Source organism: Cnephaeus nilssonii (assembly GCF_951640355.1).
Source record: "Cnephaeus nilssonii genome assembly, chromosome: 11".
NCBI lineage: Eukaryota > Metazoa > Chordata > Mammalia > Chiroptera > Vespertilionidae > Cnephaeus > Cnephaeus nilssonii.
Window position 1 is genome coordinate 44,458,661 of NC_137082.1, and position 17,319 is coordinate 44,475,979.

General features: G+C 39.4%; 2 protein-coding genes across 6 annotated transcripts in view; one reads left to right on the forward strand and one right to left on the reverse strand.

Moving 5' to 3' along the window:
* PIGN (phosphatidylinositol glycan anchor biosynthesis class N) overlaps positions 1–8,631 on the reverse strand; it is an 81,935-nt gene extending 73,304 nt beyond the window's left edge. Inside the window, exons 1-5 of one of the 3 annotated variants that reach the window (XM_079785036.1) lie at positions 8,467–8,631; positions 6,990–7,135; positions 6,182–6,328; positions 1,144–1,396; positions 259–380 (exon numbers count right to left, since the gene is read on the reverse strand). In XM_079785036.1, the coding sequence (XP_079641162.1) occupies positions 259–380; positions 1,144–1,364 (343 nt within the window). In that variant the 5' untranslated portion in view covers positions 1,365–1,396; positions 6,182–6,328; positions 6,990–7,135; positions 8,467–8,631. Of the gene's footprint in view, positions 1–258; positions 381–1,143; positions 1,397–3,880; positions 4,578–6,181; positions 6,329–6,989; positions 7,136–8,466 lie in introns of those variants that run through there. The other 2 variants (XM_079785037.1, XM_079785038.1) reach the window with 2 other exon arrangements.
* A 248-nt stretch (positions 8,632–8,879) lies between these two features.
* Positions 8,880–17,319, forward strand: part of RELCH (RAB11 binding and LisH domain, coiled-coil and HEAT repeat containing) — a 103,330-nt gene continuing 94,890 nt past the window's right edge. For all 3 annotated transcript variants that reach the window (XR_013814234.1, XM_079784923.1, XM_079784922.1), the window contains exon 1: positions 8,880–9,623. Coding sequence is in view for 2 of the 3 variants with exons in the window: in XM_079784923.1 (XP_079641049.1) it covers positions 9,098–9,623 (526 nt within the window). In the remaining variant the exon portion in view is untranslated. The remainder of the gene's footprint in view (positions 9,624–17,319) is intronic.

Genomic DNA, 17,319 nt, shown 5'->3' on the forward strand with positions numbered 1-17,319 from the left:
AAGAATTATTTTGAACTTTTGAGAGTTAACTTCTAGGAAAACCATATCTATCCAATCACATTATTTTAATAGCACATGATGATATAATACTAAAGCTTAATTCTTGATTCAATACCAGTATGTGCTTAGCTAAGGCCTACTAAAACATGTCAAAAGTATCTCAAAACATTCTTCACCTTGTATCATGATGCAGTGCTAAAAAAGCAATATTTACATAATACATTTTTCACAGGATGAAATTGTCTAAATAAACAATACCTTTGGCAACTGCACTAACATCTTCATAAAACCCAGCTATCAGGGCTACATGACCCGGCCGAGATTCAGTTGGCACGCGTGTATGAGATATCCCCCAGCTGCCTTCGTGCATTATGATATTCCTAAAAGATATTACAGATGAATAGTTAACATAGACATAATTAAATGCTATGTTAAGGCTTTGGAAAAATAATATTATTACAGAAGGAGTCAAACCCAAAAAAGTGAGTCAAAATTTATGAAGGAAAAAAACCCTAATCCCAGCGAGCCCAGTCCTAACCCTCCCACCAGTGGATTCAGTAGCATAAGTGAGCCCAGGTACATGAACAAAGACCCACTCAACCACTGTATAGAATCATAAGACAAAATACACCAGTGTTGTTTTAAGCCACAAACTACTGAAATTTTTTTTTACATAATAAATAACTTATATACACAATAATATTCTCTCAATGTTAAATTTTATTAGGTGTGATGATGGTATTGTGGTTATGTAGGAGAAAGTCCTTGTTCTTAAAACATACATATTGAAGTATTTAGGGATGAAGTGTCATAGTATCTTTTCACAAATTTTTATTCTTTATAAAATTATTCAATTACAGCTGACATTTGATATTATTTTATGTTAGTTTCAAATGTAGTGGTTAGAAATGTATATAATCTACTAAATGACCCACCTGATAAGTCTAGTACCCACCTGGCACCATACATAGTTATTACAGCCCTACTAACTATATTTTTAACTTCTTTAATTATATAACAAAAACTGACTTAAACAGAAAGAGGAAGGCATAAAGAAATTTGGATACCTCTGTTTAAAAACATTTTGATCAGTTCAGATCATACTTTTTCCAGAGATGTCTTTGTTCCAGTTGACAAGCTTACCTAATAAATGGTGCTCTAGGATTTCCCTTTTCATCCAATTCATAAAGTGCATCTGCCCGCAGCCCATCAGCAACAATGAGCACTAGTCTCCTTGCTGGAGGAGGCAATGGCGTAAACTGAGGAGCCATCCCATGAACCAAAGGAGATGTAAAGTAAATGTCAAAGATGGAGGCGAAGAACACAAAATGTACGAGCAATCCCACAATAAAGAAGAGCAGCATATCCAGTGTAACTAATTAATCTTCAAGAAAAGCTGAAAGAAGGAACGAAATTAAATCTGGGTAAACCTTAATGGAATTACGTATTTTCACATATCTTGATGACAACATATAGATGGAACATATATTTTAAAATATTACATAACTCAACTTCATTTTTGGTGGTAACAATAAACATTATTTAATAACGAGATGATACTGAAATAAAATACATGATAAAGTACACTCAAGCAAAAAGAAAAGATTCAAGTAGAATAAGCAATTAGCTCCAATAAACTATTTATAATAAAATTAAATGTATATTAAGCTCATAAAAACTAATATAGAATCAAAAAACGAAGAAAGAACTAAATGAGTCCTAAAATGAGTTATGTATGGTTTAGTCAAACCAAATCCTGTATAAAATAGAAAATGTAACTCATGGTGCTCATATAACAGCCATTGATATTCTTAGAATTTTAATGCCATCTAAATGTGTGTAGACTTTTTTGACTTTTGCTTATCAGCTCAGCAGACTTCTAACTTCTCTTGATTATCACCAAGTTAAGCAGACAACATACATTTTTGTCCAGTTAGCTAAATTATAGGGGGGAAAGTAGTTAAATTTCATCTGTGCTTCATAAAATTTGCACTCACTAAGGGAACACTTTATTTTAGTTACCTGAACACCAAAACAAGAAAGCAGAAGGATACACTCATCCTAATATATAAAAACCCAGAGTCCGTAATGAAGGCTCTATCAAACACCAGAAGTCAGTCCTGCAGTCAGTGCTGCGGGAGCGGTGACCCAGCACTGACTGCCGAGGGGGCTCCGGATCAGGCCCAGAGAGAGACCTGAAGAGAGAGGCAGGGTCTGATCCACAGCCTCCATGGCAGCTGTTGATCAGTCGTTGCCTCTCTCTCTCTCTGGGCTTCTCCAGCAGGCACGCCTGTTTCTCTCCGGGCCTCTGCGGGGGCTGCTGATCAGCCCTGCCTCTCTGATCAGGCCCAGAGATAGGCCCAGAGATACTTACTGGCATAGAAACCGACCAATCAGAACCAAATCTGGGTGAACTGTGAGGAGCCAATGGCTGCCTAGGAGAGATGAAGTGTTCTAGGAGGCAGAGCTTTTGATGCTGACTAGCATAGAAACCAACCAATCAGAACCAAATTGGCTGGCAGGGGAGGGCAGTTGGGGGTGAGATCAGGCCGGCAGGGGAGAGCAGTTAGGGGTGATCAGACAGGCAGAGGCAGCTGGGGGTGAGATCAGGCCAGCAGGAGAGAGAAGTTGGGAGCGAGATCAGGCCGGCAGGGGAGGGCAGGGGAGGGCGAGATCAGGCCAGCAAGGGAAGGCCGTTGGGGGGGGGGGGGGAGATCAGGCCAGCAGGCGAGGGCAATTGGGGGCAACCATGCCAGCAGGGGAGGGCAGTTGGGGGTGAGATCAGGCCGGCAGGGGAGAGCAGTTAGGGGTGATCAGACAGGCAGAGGCAGCTGGGGGTGAGATCAGGCCAGCAGGAGAGAGAAGTTGGGAGCGAGATCAGGCCGGCAGGGGAGGGCAGGGGAGGGCGAGATCAGGCCAGCAAGGGAAGGCCGTTGGGGGGGGGGGGGGAGATCAGGCCAGCAGGCGAGGGCAATTGGGGGCAACCATGCCAGCAGGGGAGGGCAGTTGGGGGGTGAGATTAGGCCAGCAGGGGAGGGCAGTTAGGGGCGATCAGGTAGGCAGGCAGAGGGGTTAGATGCAATCAGGTAGGCAGGCAGAGGCAGTTAGGAGCGATCAGGCAGGCAGGAGGGTAAGCGGTTGGGAGCCAGCAGTCCCACATTTCGAGAGGGATGTCCCACAGGGATTGGGCCTAAACTGGCAGTAGGACATCTCCCAAGAGGTTCCCCATTGGAGAGGGTGCAGGCTGGGCTGAGGAAATACCCCCCCCCCTCGATGCATGAATTTTGTGCACCAGGCCACTAGTTCAATCAATAAAAATGTTCTGTGCACATATTATGTGCATAACTGTGTACAGGGGTATTACAGAGAACACCAAGAAGACACAGTCACAGATCTGATACTAAACAATGTGCATGAAACATTTAAGTAATTCTGTTAAGACAGTATGCCATTAACTGCCACGAGCAAACTATCCATGATGTCCGTTTCAAGGCAGCATTTTCCCTAGTCGATGGAGACTTTGCTTCTAGGTGTATCCTCTGCTTGGCTCAAATCAATTTTTATAAAAATTCTCTATAGGTTTGTATGCTCTTACATTGACAGTTCATAATGAAATACTATTCAGAATTGAAATGAATTAAGCCACATTTATGATAAGGGTACAGCTCACAAATATAGGCTTAATAAAAAAACAATTTTTTAAAGGCACTGACTGCTCCTTTCTCCCTAATACCACCAAACTTCTTGAAAATACTGAATACAATCTCTTTTTATCCCATCACCTAATTCTCAAACAACTTCAATTGAGAAAAATTTCTCTAAGGTAGTGAATAGTGCAAAATCCAATGGCTATTTTTTTCAGTTGTCTTCCATGGCTTACCCATTCCATTTGTCTTTATTAGCTATGCCTTCTTTTAAAAATGGCTCTCATTTCTTGGCTTCTTTGAACATTACTTCTTTGGTTTTCCTGCTATATCTCTGTCCAGTGTAGAATGGGCTCTATCTGGTCAGTGAATTTTGGAGTTACTCAAAACTTGGTTGTAGGCCTGTTCTGGGCTGCAAACATTGCACAGCTCCTCCGGTGCCTGGAGGCAGGATGCCTTAGGACAGAGGGAGGTAGAGTAGGTCACCGAACAATGGGTCGGTTAAGAGTTTGGAGGGAGGTAGTGGGTCACGCTCCGGCCAAGCGTGCCCAGGCGTTACACCTGTGCCCTGAGTTCCTGGGAAACGGCTGAAATAGCCTTTGTAACCTTTGGGTTGTCATTGTAACTGTCCTAACTCCCTCTTGTGGTTTCCGAGTATAAATTTGCTATAACACCTGTGGTCTACACTGCAGTTCGGCCTTTACCGCGGTAGAGTGCTGCAACTGCAGTCACTGGCCAGTTTATTAAAGGCTCATAAATTTTGATCTCTGTCTCTGGTGGTCGTCTCTTGCGGGTCGCCCTATAACAGGCCCTTTTCTCTCCTCACTCTATACTTTCTGTTTAGTCATTTTTCATCATACCTTGGCTTCAGTTATCACCTATATACAAAAGTCTCAACAAATTATAACGCCTAATCCATATATGTAACTCCAACCTTGACACATCCACTTGGATATTTCAAAGAAATGCAAACTGAGTATGTTTAAAACCACACCCGTGATATAACTACCACCCTCCCCAACCATCCCCCTCTACCACCCACCCACTCCTCACAAGGCCATGAGCCTTGTTTAGGTAGGAAGCCTCCAAACTTCCTAGCATTAGTCTCAGGGGATGGCACCACCATTCACCCAGATATGTAAATCAGAGAACTAAGAGTTATTCTTTATACCCTATTCTTCTGCTGTGTAGCCATGTATTATTTTTTTGTTTTGCATTTTTCAAAATGCAAACCTGAACATCTCACCCCTTATATAAAAACCTTCAGTGCCTCTCTCCTACCCAGATCAAGACTTAAATCCTCAATATGACTAACAAGGTCTTACCTGGACTGGCCTCTGCCTTTCTTTCTAGCCTTGTCCCATAGCACCTTCCCTTGCTTTATGGTACTTCACCACACTGGCGTTTTTTATTTCTTTACATACCCTCATGTTTCCTACTGCTGTAAGACCGTTATGGGTACAATTCCTTCCCACAGAATGCACTTCCACTCTACCCTCCATCCTCTCACCCTACTGGCTCATAACATCTGCTTGTACTTTCAAGCATCACTTCTTCCAGGACTATGCAGTCCAAATCAGAAACTAAAACATTTACTTTAGTTTATAATTACATAGCTAAGTCTTTGACTATTTGGGTTACTGTCTCTCTATCACTTATCCATAATTTTGTCATAGCAAACAGGGCTGCTCCAGCACTCATCACAGTCCTAGGCACTTAGCAAGGACTCAAATGTTTACCGAATAAATTATTTAGAATTGTCACTTCAAAGGTACATGTAATATGCACTATTGCCACTAGAGGCTGCCTTGCTTCTCTTTTTATTCCTCCAGAACATAACACAAAAACTGTAAAAATTCAGGATACATAAAAAAGAAAAAAAACCACGAGTTTATGCTTAAGTCATTTACTATACATAAAATTGCAGTGATTCCAAAATATCATCTTTCACATACTACTTATGTTATTATGGCCCAACACATGTATATTAAGCAATATTAAGCGATATTATTAATATTATCTTTAAACAATCATATTTTATTCAGTTTTACTGAAAAAGGCTCAATCATTTAGACACCTCTCAAAATAAGTGAATAACTACTACATTTTAAAGGACACATATCCATATACCAATAAAAATTGATGCTGGTGGAATACTTACTATACATTATAAAACAATAAAAAGTTAGATATCTCTAAAACTTTAAGTCTACTGCAATTTGCATTTAAAATTTTACTTATTATCTTAAGACTATTAAAGCCAAAATAATTTTTTTTTACACACTAAAAAGATTGAAGTGCTTGGGGGGAAAAAAAAACAATCTGTCACATTTTCATCACTAAAATACAAACTTCAATGATTATTCTGATTACTCAATGAAACACTAGCTGTAAAGACCTACATTAATGTAAATCTTGCTAAGTAAAAAAAATTCCCAACATATTACTAATAAACTATTGTTAAGTAGAGATCAGCAATTATTAATATTTTAAATTGATAAATAAACTTCTACATTGTAGAAAAGCAAGGTACTTACAGAGAAGACTGGCCAGTTGATTTGTTATGAATGTGGAAGATCACATAATTAAGTCCATGATTATAGGTTATAAAGTAGAATCAGGAAACTACATTTGTACAGGAAGCCAATCATGAAGAAATTCTACATCCAACTTCTTACAACTCTCTGAGGAAACAAAATCTATGTTCAACCTATATTTTAGAAGTCAGACCCTAAATTAAAGCTATGTCCTTTGGGCCCTACTGACTTGTTTTTTCCAGTTAATATTTGTTTTATTTTTAAAAACCTGTCAAATGTTTTCAACATATACTAATATTACATTAATTGATAACTGACTATAATAACAACATTTATGGTATACCAAGTACCAGACATTGTGACAAGCACATTCCTAATCCTGTGTACTTTCATTATCCCCTTGACGAATAGATGAATGTGAGATGAGACAAGTAAAGTAACTTTTTTAAGGTCTCACAGCAAATTACAACTGGGATACAAACTTTGGGCTCTTCACCTGATAAGAACAATCCTCTTCAAGGACCTTAAGTGCAGGAAATTTCTAAAATTCCCCATTATAGAGATGGAATTGTAAATAAACTATTCATTTCTAATCATGCCCTTCCCATGCCATTCCTAATCCACCCATTACTCCATTCCAGAAATTGGTTCCAGTTTCAATCTTTCTGGCAAACTCAGTTACAATAAGGATCAGTAATACTTTTTGTCAAGAAATATGTAACAAGCCCTAGTCGGTTTTGCTCAGTGGATAGAGCATCAGCCTGCTGACAGAAGGGTTGCGGGTTCGATTCAGATCAAGGGCACATACCTTGGTTGCAGGCTCCATCACATCCTGGACATGGTTGGGCGCATGTGGGAAGCAACCAATAGATGTATCTCTCTCACAACGATGTTTCTCTCTCTCTGTCTCTCCCCTTTCCTTCCATTCTCTCTAAAAATCAATGGAAAATATCCCTACAAAAAAATATATTTGTAACAGGATAGAGCATTAGTTATTTTTAATACTATTTTCCTAAAATGAGATTTTTTTTCTGTGTTTTTCTTCAATATATGTCTCAGAAAAATATTTAGAATTTGAACATTAGGACCTAATGTTCTATTTTTTTAAAATTCAAAAAAACTTCTAGCAAAAAAAAAAAAAGCTTCATTCAAATTAAAATTTTAGTTTACTGAGCCTGGGTAAACTGAAATTAAAGCCTACATTTAACTGTTGGCATCCCTTTACATGTAAACCAATAACTTGGCCTAAGGTTACATAAGAATGCTCTATTTTAATTTTTCCACAGAACTAAAGGAGATACTTTACTGCTTGGATATAATATGTAACTTATCTGATAACATAATTACTGCTACCTATTTACTTTGGTCCTTAAAGGAAACTATACAGAAAGAAAGGATATCTTAAACCTGCAAAAGGAGCAATTTATGTGTGAAGAAAATAGAAGCTCTTAGGAATAGCACTCTAATACTGTTGACTAGAAATATCCCCTTTACCACCTCGAACTGTAATCAAGGAATGATATAAAAGACAAACGTTGGACTTCCAAATTTAGTATACTTCCTTTATGTGCTAACATTTGATAAAATCAAAGCTGTCTAAAGCATCTAAGTTTTAAAATAATTAAGTTTCACGGTCAATACCTGAATTCCAGCCTAAATGGACAAGGTGCAAGGCATAGTGAAAGAAGAATGGCTTTGGACGTTAAGATAACTGATTTTAGTTCCTTTGAATATTTATGAGTGGAGTTGACTAGACCAGGTCAATGAAACTTTCTAGGCTTAAATTTACTTATTTTTCTACTTGATGGGACTGAATGTGATATTCTAAAGGGTCCCCTGTGGAGCAAATTATGTATTAAGTTCTAAGTGTTTATTGAGCCCCTAACCGCTCGTTATACAAGTCGAGGCTATCAGGATCTTCACAGATCCTAGCAAATCCTTTTTTCTATTTGCTCTCCGCACTTCCCCCGCCCCACCCCGCCCGCCTCCGCTGTCGATTTACAGCACTAACTCGAGGACCAGAGGGCGCTCCCTAGAAATGCACGAAGCCGGTGCTGTTGCCAGGCCTTCAGGGTAAGCAGGCACATGGCTGGGAAGGGAAGGATGAGAAAAGAAGCCACATTCTAACTACTGCCCTGGGGACCCGCCACACATTGCAGGGAAAATGCCACCCATTAGCGGCAACCAGACAGAAAAAGTGAAGCGTGCTCAAGAAGCAGCGATCGGCGGGCATGGGACCAGTTTCGGTGCCACCGCACCTCTGTGCACCGGTCCCCGGATTTTACCTGGGGCTTATCCCGGGCAAGCCTGATCCGGGAATGAGGCCACCTCAGCGCGAAGGCAGGACTCCCCTCTTTGGCAGAGTTCTCTCTGCCCACTGAAAGGACAGCCAAAAGAACGTTCCTAAGTCGCCGTCACAACCGCATCTCAACCACGGAACGCCCCCTGACACCTACCTGGCCAGCATCAGTTCTCGCGATAATTCTAAGACCAGTCCTCCGTAACCCCGCCTCCTCCCTATTCCTAGCCAATCGAACAGGAGTGGGGGCGGGGTTTTGCATTTGAGTCAAGAGCGGCTTTGCTGGTGGGTTCTGTGAACCTACGGGGCTGGGGTGGGGCGGGCGCAGGACGGGGCGGGGAGAAGGGGAAGTTCAGAACACGCTCTATTTCTCGCGAGACTGGAGACCAGGAAGACGCCTGCAAAGCCGGGCTGCTGTTGCAGCCGCGGCAGAGGCGGTGGGTGTTGCTGCCTCCGGACCTTCTGCCTCTGAGCGTACGCCTGGTCTCCAGGTGGAGAGGCGGGACGTGGCCAGGCCCGGGCTGTGGAGGTGTGCAGTGCCCGCTGACGGGGAGGGGGAATTCAGGCTGCGGCCTGTCAGCCAGTCAGGGAGGTGCCCACACGCCTGACAGGATAAGATGGCGGCGATGGTGCCTGGAGGTGGTGGCAGTGGTAGCGGCGGCGTGAATCCATTTCTCAGTGATTCAGACGAGGATGACGACGAGGTAGCGACGACCGAGGAGCGGCGGGCAGGACTTCGGCTAGGTTCCGGGGGCGACCTAGATCCTGGCTCTGCGGACTCGCTATCGCCCCAGGATCCCGTGGCCTTAGGGAGCAGTGCACGGCCAGTGCTCCCTGGGGAGGCGGCGGCTGCGGTGGCACTGGGGGGCAGTGGGGAGAACCCGGCCCGATTGTCAATTGATGCGATCGCAGCTCAGCTGTTGCGCGATCAATACTTGCTGACCGCCCTGGAGCTGCACACCGAGCTGTTAGAGAGCGGCCGAGAGCTGCCTCGGCTGCGCGACTACTTCTCCAATCCGGGCAACTTCGAGAGACAGAGTGGGACCCCGCCGGGGATGGGGGCGCCAGGGATCCCTGGAGCAGTCGGCTTTGGAGGCGCAGGAGGTCGGGAGCCAAGCATGACGTCGGGCGGGGGACAGCTCAGTAAGTGAAAGCAGCCTGTCTGGCCCGCAGGGTTGTTAGGGTGGTGGGGGAGGGTGTTTCTGGGCGGATTCTGAATATTATGGGCATTTTAGACAGTTGCAGGGGGTCAGGGGCTTTTGCGGTGACTTCTCCCCCCCACGTCTGCCTTCATCCCTTGGCTGAACTTGCACTGGCTCCTGGCTCCCTAGTTGGTGTCTGTATCTATAAAAATACCCAGCGTTTCTAGTTCACTGGCTATTACAGGACTCCAGACGTCTCCCTTGCAAACTGGCTTATCGCTTTAATCATTTTTCCCTTTTCTCCAATTTCCTGAATCGCCATTACCAGGAAATAGTGTTTCTTAAACTGTTCACTGTAATTTGACCGAAGGTCAAGACCAAGAAAAGAATAGGAATTATTGTTGCTCTGTCTCCACTAAAGACCCTTTGTCTTTGGGATGACTTTCTCATTCCAAAAAAAAAAAGATGGGGTTTTCAACTGCATGAAATATGTTCTCTTTCAATATACACAATTTAATTCAATTTCTATGCCTTGATTTCAGTAGTTTCCAAAATGACAGGAAATCTAATGAGCAAGGTAGGCAAATTCAATCTGCAGTCTATCTCGTAGTCCCATCACACCGAAGCATTTTTAACCTGCATTAAGTTAGCAATTTACTTTTTTACTTGTTAAAATCATTTTTAGTAGCACAGAGTAATCATTTACCCCATTCATTATATACTATGTTTTTAATTGACTTTATTGGGGTTACATTAGTTAATAAAAGTATATAGGTTTCAGGGATACAATTCTATAATATTGTGTGTACACCACTCCAACTCATGTCTCTTTCCAGTACCACTTACTAGGTGTACCAGTTAATGCAGATTTTGTAACCAAAGAAAACAAGATAATTTCTAGAGAAACATCAAAAGTGCTTTATTCAAAGTAATGTCCATCGCTAGCTACACATTTCCCCATCTTTCAGGTAATTTGTGGATAGCATCCCAATAGAACTTCTCTTGTTTTGAGGCAAATGATTCAGAGACCCAATTTTCCACTTGTTTTTGAAGTGCTGCTCAGAAAGTGCGTGTGTCATCGATCGGAACAAGTGGTAATGAAGGAGCAAGGTCTGGTGAATACAGCGGGTGGGTTAATACTTTCCAGGCAAGATCTTTTAACGTGTCTTTAACTGGTTTTGAAGTGTGTGATGGTGCGTCATCATGAGGCAAAATTACTTTGCCGTGTCTTCTGGCACATTCTGGTCATTTCACGATCAAAGCGTGATTCAAATTGATTGTTTGTTGTCGGTATCGATCAATATTAACGGTTTCACCTGGTTTTAGAAGCTCATAATACACACCTTCCTGATCCCACCAAACGCAGAGCATTGTCTTCTTTCCGAAGCAATTTGGCCTCGCAGTCAATGTTGATGGTTGACCTGGATCAACCCAGGATTTTGTGCGTTTGAGATTCTCAAAATAAATCCACTTTTCATCGCCAGTCACAATTCGATGCAAAAAAGACGTTCTTTCGTGCTGTTGAAGCTACATTTTACTGATGACTTTTCGGTTTTCCTTTTGTCTTTTGTTCAGTTGATTCGGCATCCATTTTCCTTCCTTTAAAATCTTTCCCATTGCTTGTAAACAATCGGAAATTGTTTGCTGAGCAACGTTTAATCTTTCTGCAAGTTGTTTTTGAGTTTGAAACGCATCTTCATCCAATAATGCTTGTAATTGTTGTTCTTCAAACTTTTTCGGTTGACCTGGACGTTCTTTGTGTTTCACATCGAAATCATCACTTTTAAAGCATTTAAACCAGCATTCACAGGTATCCTGAGATGGAGCATGTTAATCATAAGCTTCCCGATGTATATGATAACTTTTTCTTCAAAATAAAGTAATGAATTAAAACTTCCTGCAAATTTTTTTTTTTTGGCACAAAATTTAAGTGTAAAAATATCTATGATGTTAACACCTTCAGCAAATTTGACATGAAGTTTTGAAGCTTGTTGTCAATACAACAAAATAGCATACATATTAAATCGCATATATATCAACATATGAGTAACTCCATCTATTGAAAAAAATCCGCATTATTAACTGGTACACCTAGTATTCCTCTCTTTACCCTCTCTTACCAGCCCCCATGCCCCCTTTCCCTCTGGTAATCACCATACTGTTGTCATTCTATTAGGGTTGGAGTTTTTTTTCTTTAGTTTTTTTTTGTTGTTGTTTTTTACTTAATCTTTTCATCTTTTTCACCCAGCTCCCCTCCTCACCCCCTGTCAGTCTGCTCCCTATGAGTTTGTTTCTATTTTATTAGTTTATTTTGTTCATTAGATTCCACATATAAGAGAAATCATATGGTACTTGTCTTTCTTTGAATGGCTTATTTCTTTCTTTTATTTTTAAAAATTGATTTCAGAGAGAGAAAAAGGGAGAGGGAGAGAGACAGAGAAACATTAGTGTGAGAGAGAAACTTAACTCCTGAACACACCCCAAACAGGCATTGAACCCAAAACCTGGGCATGTGCCCTGACCTGGAAAGGAACTGGTAACCTTTCAGTGCACAGCAGCACTCAACCAATAGAGCCACACAGGCCAGGGCTGAATGGCTTATTTCACTTAGCATAGTACTCTCCAGGTTCATCCATGCTGTCTCAAAGGATAAGATTTCCTTGTTTTTTTATGGCTGAGTGTTATTCCATTGCGTAAATGTCCCACAGCTTTTATCTACTTACTACTGATAGACACACTTAGGCTACTTTCAGATCTTAGCTATTGTAAATAACACTGCAATGAATATAGGGGTGCAAATATTCTTTCAAATTATTGTTTTTGGTTCCTTGGGATATATTCCCAGAAGTGGAATCACTGGGTCAGAAGACAGTTCCATTTTTAATTTTTTGGGCTAACTCCATACTGCTTTCCACAGTGGTTGCACCAATCTACATTCCCACCAACAGTGCATGAGAGTTCCCTTAAACCACATCTTCCCCAACACTTGTTTGTTGATTTATTGATGATAGCCATTCTGGCAGGTGTGAGGTGATATCTTATTGTGATTTTAATTTACATTTCTCTGACGATTAGTGACACTGAACATCTTTTTATATGTCTATTGGCCATCTCTATGTCTTTTTTTGGAAAAGTTTCTGTTCATGTCCTTTGCCCATTTTTAATTGGATTGTTTGTTTTTTGGTGTCAAAGTTTATAAGTTATTTATAAATTTTAGATATTAACCTCTTATCAGATATATCATTGATGAATACGTTCTCCCATTCAGTGAGTTGTCTTTTCATTTTGTTGATGGTTTCCTTTGCTGTGCTAAAACCTTTCAGTTTGGCCCTGGCTGGTGTGGCTCAGTTAGTTGGAGCATAGGCCCATGTACCAAAAGATGGCTAGTTCCATTTCTGGTCAGGATACAATGGGAATTCATACAGGAAGCAATTGATCAATGTTTCTCTCTCACATTGATGTTTCTCCCTCTCCCTCTCTCTCACTTCTTCTCTCTAAAAAAAAAATCAATAAAATTTCTTAAACTTTTTAGTTTGATGTAGTCTCATTTATTTTTTCTTTTGTTTCCCTTGTAGTATCTTAGCTAGAGGAATGCTGGTTTCACTTGAAGGAATGAGCTTTAATAAAAATTGGACTTATTTTCTTAGGATGGGCCTAGTTTTTTGTACAGTAGAGATATTAGGTGGTCAAATGGGGAAGACAGGTAACTTTCTGCTTTTCAGTGATGGATTTCTTTTAGGCAAGGCATTTACCATGCCTTCAAATTTTTATAAGGCAACTAATTTACCAGGAGGCAGTCACTTATGATTAAATGTGATAATTTCACTTGTGAGCCTACAATCTTTTTGTCATCTTCCTCCTTTTTAAAAATTTTCTGTTTCATGATACTACCTATCCTTTCTCAGAGCTCTCAAAGAGTACATATCTCATTGTGCTCAGTGTTCCTTTTCTAGTATCACCAGTGCTAAAATGTCATAATTACAATCTTCCAAAGTTCCCATCTCTTTCACTTTACAAAGTAGTTCCTACCTGTTAGATTAGAATTGGATTTAGTGCTTCCTCTGGTTTCTGGGAGAGAAAATATCAACAGAATATTTACCTGTTGTATAACTGTCATTTTTCTTGCCTATGCTTTTCCAGTACTTTTTAAATTATTATTAATTCTTGTAGAAATTTATTCAGATATGTTCACTGCCTAGTACAGTAGTTTGAATATAGTTGGTGTTCAATATTTTACATTGATTAATATATTTCTTAATTGTGTGATCAGTTAAGAATTGTAGGGATCCAGAAGATGTATGATGCATGTTCGTGATGGAGAGGCAAAACTAACACATGGAAGAACTATAGAATAGTCTTCTGTGCTACAGATAATAGTGTAAACAATCAGATATAGAAAAATCATTATCGATTATGGTAATGAAATGGCCCTTGTGGAGAAAGTAAAGTTTAAATTTGACCCTCAAGGATGGGAGAAATTTTGACCAAATAGTGACTTTATTATTTGGCCAAATTTAGACTTTTTATCCTGAGTGAGGAAAGGAAAAGGAAGTGAGTTAAAGAAAAGATAATATTTATTTTATATTTTTCCTTGTTTAAAGCATCTTCTGGGAACATGTAACCATTATCTGGCTCTCCACTTAATAAAGTGTTTCCATTTGGGTAGCTCTAAAAATGCTGATTGATGTTTTAAGCCACTGTGGTACTTTGGCTAAAAGGAAGCAAGATAGGGGTATTAATCAGGGAAAGCAGACCTTACTTCTGTCAAAAATTAAAATTACACTTTCTGGTTTTCAAACAAGAAAGTTAGGGGTGATGTTCAGAATGTATACTTGTTTGTTTTTTAAAAAACTTGGTTGAATGAGAACCTTTCAGAAATTGGTGTAATTTTCATTTTGTTTACTAGTATTTTTAGGTCCAAAGCTAAATTTGGTTAATTTTTTTTTATGGCTTTTAACAGTGTCTCCTCCCATGGTTATATGATAATCAACTGCAAAAGAATATTTAGCATGGTCTAAAAACACACTGAAATCTAAATTACAAATAGCAATTGAGAAAGGGATGATGGGGAGCAAAAGTAGGTTTACAATTGTGAGTAAAGGAAACAAGAGTTTATTCTTGTATTATTATTTATTAATTATTGTGTTATTCATACGAACAGCTGTAAATCTACTTTTGCCCCACCTTTACATTAACAGCCTATATTTTTCTTATAGGTAGTTGTTTTTACTGGCTTTACCCAATAAGTACTGTGAGAGTTAATGATGAATTATGGTTTCTAAATTATTGATACTAAAAACATACTTGTTAATATATAAATAGTGTCTTGCTATTTGGCCATATTTTGGATGCAGTGCCTCTTTGATAGACTTTTTTTGGGTTTGTATAAATTTTGGATTGATCTGCTTCATTTAACTCCCTTATCATATGAGTATTTGTTTTAATATTGCAATTTTTTGAGGTATAATTAAAGAATAATATTGTATTAGTTTTAGGTATCTCTATATATAAAAGCCTCAGATCATTTTAGTATATAATCAGGCAAAGTATTTTAGTAATTCATTCAGAGTACGTATATCTTATTAACTCAGTCAGAATAGTCAATCATCTTAATACAGAAGGCTAGTCAGGTAGTACAAAATTGATTATTTAAAAAATAAAGTGATGCCAGTCAGGGAGCATAAGGAAGCCAACTGATTGATGTTTCTCATATCAATGTTTCTATCTCTCTGTTTCTCTCTCTCTAGGATATTGCCTCTCACGAACCATGTCTTTGGGCAAGGATTAAAAAATAATAATAATAATAAATAAAATAAACTGTAGCAACACACTAAGGCGAGGTGAATAATCTGCCTAAAGCATCATTTAATGTCAAGAAGGTGTCTATACTACACAGCACTCAACATAATCCAAATCAGGAAATGCACATACTACATGTGATTGTAGGATCAACTAGCTTCAAATTAGAGCCAAATATAATCACCAGTTCTTCTGATTGAAATCGTTTTACAATCCTGAATTAGTTTGCCATTCTGCAAAGTAGGGGGATCACCTTAGGGGCAAACCTGCCCCAAAATTCATCTCACAATAGCAGTGAGGATTCAGGGATCTACCAAATCATTATTTTTCTTATAAGTTTAAGGCATTGCTCTCTTTTTATCTTGAAGCTTTGCTGCATGGTTACATCTAAGTTTCTAGTCTACTCGTGGAGCATGACTAAGTCTTGAGGAGGAGACCACACAGTGCAATCAGGGGTGTAGCCTTCTTCCAGATTTTCCTACCTATTATTTCAGAAATCCCCAGCAGTCAGAAACAATGTTCATATGTTTTTGAAACCAGCTGGTCCTGTTGTAGGTGGATAGGTTGCTCAAAGTAGTGACATCATATTTTCTGTTATTTCTAACCATCTATCAAGTTCTATGCCTGAGTGCTGCCTTAGTTCAAGCCTTTAGCTCCCGTCTGGACCATCAGTTTTAGACTTATAACAGTGCATTTAATCTCCATTCTTATTTTTACTTGATTTTAGAAGCTATTTGTTCTTGTCACTCCAACTAAAACCTTTTAAAATTGCTTCCTCCTGTTCAGTTGCTTCCTACTTGCACAACTGTGAATGGTCTGCTTTCTTTCATTACTGTGAAATGCAGATGGTAGCGACCCATCTTACGGGGGTTGTTATCTGTAAAAAGTGGCACAAAAAAGTGGTCAAAAATGTTAAGTATCATAATAACTATTGTTATTAATAATCCTCTTTATCTGACAACTATTCATATGGTAAAATCATCCAGCATTATAGAAATTTAAGTGAATGGTTTATCAATAAATTTGTGTTTAAATCTCTTCCTAAGTTTAAACCTTTCGGCTTTAAAGTTGAACTCATTGTGGAATCTTGTGACAAAGAAAAGATGGACTGCAAACTGGGAGACTAGAATTCTACTCCTAGCTTGCTCACAAATTAACCTTTAACATAAAGGTTAATGTGATCTGATTGAATCGTTATCTGTGTGCATAAGTTTATTTGAGGCAGGGACCTTTATCTTTTTACTCCCCACTGTGGGTTAGTAGTTATTCATAGAATTCATGAATACATAGCTCAGTTTTGCTCATCTATAAAGATGAGAGTGTTGGAATATCTCTAAGATTACTTCTCACTTGCAAGTATTTTAAATATAGGATCAGTGAAATGAGCCCAAGCATCAGAAAAGAATTGAGGATCAGAAAATATAAATGTGATTTTTGCCATTGACAGATCTCTAAGATTCCATTTTAATTTAAGCGGGTAGCATTTAAAATGCTTATACACAACCTCAGACAGGTAAATTTATCTTTATTTATTTATTTATTTATTTTTATTGTCTAAAGTTTTACATATGTCTCCTTTTTCCCCAATTGACACCCCCCCCCCCCCACCAGCCATTCCCAGCCCGGGCAAGCCCCCACCACCCCAGTGTCTGTGTCCATTGGTTATGCTAATATGCATGCATACAAGTCCTTTAGTTGCTCTCTCTCCTCCCCTACCATTTGTCTCTGGATCTATTATTGTTCATCAAATTATGTTGATCATTATATCCCATATATGAGTGAGATTTATTATCTTTTTTATTTATTAAATTTATATACTATACATTTCTTTATTATTTACCATGACATAGGTTTTTTTAGGCATGATTCAATAAATGACCTTTACTGAAAGAATTAGA